Genomic DNA, 1,621 nt, shown 5'->3' on the forward strand with positions numbered 1-1,621 from the left:
AACAATGATAATAATGATTATAATAATAATAATAAGAAGAAGAAGAACAACAACAACAACAATAATAATGATAATAATAGCAACAACAACAATGATAATGATAATAATAACAATATTGATGATGATAATTATAATGATAATAATAATAATAATAACATAATATAATAATGATGATGATGATTTTAATGATAATGATAATAATAACAATAATAATGATAATAATAATAATAATAATAATAATAACAACAACAACAACAATAATAAGTATTCCTCTCAGCCTCAGTCTTCTTGCATTTTCCCTCATCCCCCCAAACCCCCTTTCCCCTCCCTCCCTCCACTCCGCTCTCATCCCTTCCCCCTCATCTTCTTAAACTCCATCCTCCCCCCCCCCCATTCCTCTCTTATCCCACCTCCTCACCCTCATCCTCCATCCTCCTATTCGCCTCATCTTTCCAAAAACATATTCTCTCCCCTCCCCCATTCTTCCCTTATCCCTCCTCCCTCCACCCCCACCTCCAACCCCTCACCCACACCTCCTCCCCCCTCTCACCCCACCTCCCCCCCTCACCCCCACCTCCCCCCAACCCCCACCTCCTCCCCCTCCACACTCACCTAAACACTTAGGTATTTCATCTTTCGTGAACGTCTCTGGGATGGGGTTTCCGTCCTCGAGGGAACACCAGCAGTAGAAGGTGAAGTTGTGGCACTGGACGGGCGAGTAGGAGCCATCTTGCTCGCAGGTGGGCACGTACACCATCTCGCCTCGGTTCACCTGCTCTTGCTTCGCCCTCCTCTCGTCCATGCACTTCTCCGTCACTGGGGGGGAGAGGGGGGGAGACGGTGAGTGGGAGTGGAAGTAAAAGGGGATTGCGATGTTGATGGAAGTGGAGTGAAATGATGATAAGGGTGGAGCGCAATTGTAAATGTGATGGGTGTGGAAGATAGTAGGTTGTAAAAGTTTTTATGAGATACAAAGGGTTAAAGTGGAATCCAAAGGTGATAAAATTGGAATGCAGTAGCGATGAAACTGGGATGCAATAGGGAATGAAAGAGTTTCGCGTAAGTGACATTTTTCATGTAACTGGGATAGTGTATGTTTGTGTCTGTGTGTCTGTGAGAGAGAGAGAGAGAGAGAGAGAGAGAGAGAGAGAGAGAGAGAGAGAGAGAGAGAGAGAGAGAGAGAGAGAAAGAGATTGTGTGGGCGTGTGTGTGTGTGTGTGTGTGAGAGAGAGAGAGAGAGAGAGAGAGGGGGAGAGGAGAGAGAGAGAGAGAGAGAGAGAGAGAGAAGAGAGAGAGAGAGTGAGAGGAGAGGAGAGAGGACAGAGAGAGAGAAAAGAGAAGAGAGAGAGAGAGAGAGAGATTGTGTTTTGTGTGTGTGTGTGGGGTGTGTGTGGTGTGTGAGTGAGAGAGAGAGGAGAGAGAGAGAGAGAGAGGGAGAGAGATTGTGTGTGTGTGTGGTTTGTGTGTGTGTGTGAGAGAGAGGAGAGAGAGAGAGAGAGAGATAGTGTGTGTAAGAGAGAGAGAGAGAGAGAGAGAGAGAGAGAGAGAGAGAGGAAGAGAGAGAGAGAGAGAGAGAGACAGGCAGACAGACAGAGAGAGAGAAGAATGAGAGAGAGAGAGG

At 46.0% G+C, this 1,621-nt stretch overlaps 1 protein-coding gene across 1 annotated transcript in view; it reads right to left on the bottom strand.

Moving 5' to 3' along the window:
• The window catches only part of LOC119573946 (SPARC-related modular calcium-binding protein 2-like), a 39,615-nt gene that overhangs the window by 23,056 nt on the left and 14,938 nt on the right, over window positions 1–1,621 (bottom strand). Inside the window, exon 5 of the mRNA XM_037921046.1 lies at window positions 613–816. Within this exon, the coding sequence (XP_037776974.1) occupies window positions 613–816 (204 nt within the window). The remainder of the gene's footprint in view (window positions 1–612; window positions 817–1,621) is intronic.

This window comes from Penaeus monodon, chromosome 6, assembly GCF_015228065.2.
Source record: "Penaeus monodon isolate SGIC_2016 chromosome 6, NSTDA_Pmon_1, whole genome shotgun sequence".
In the NCBI taxonomy this organism is placed as follows: domain Eukaryota; kingdom Metazoa; phylum Arthropoda; class Malacostraca; order Decapoda; family Penaeidae; genus Penaeus; species Penaeus monodon.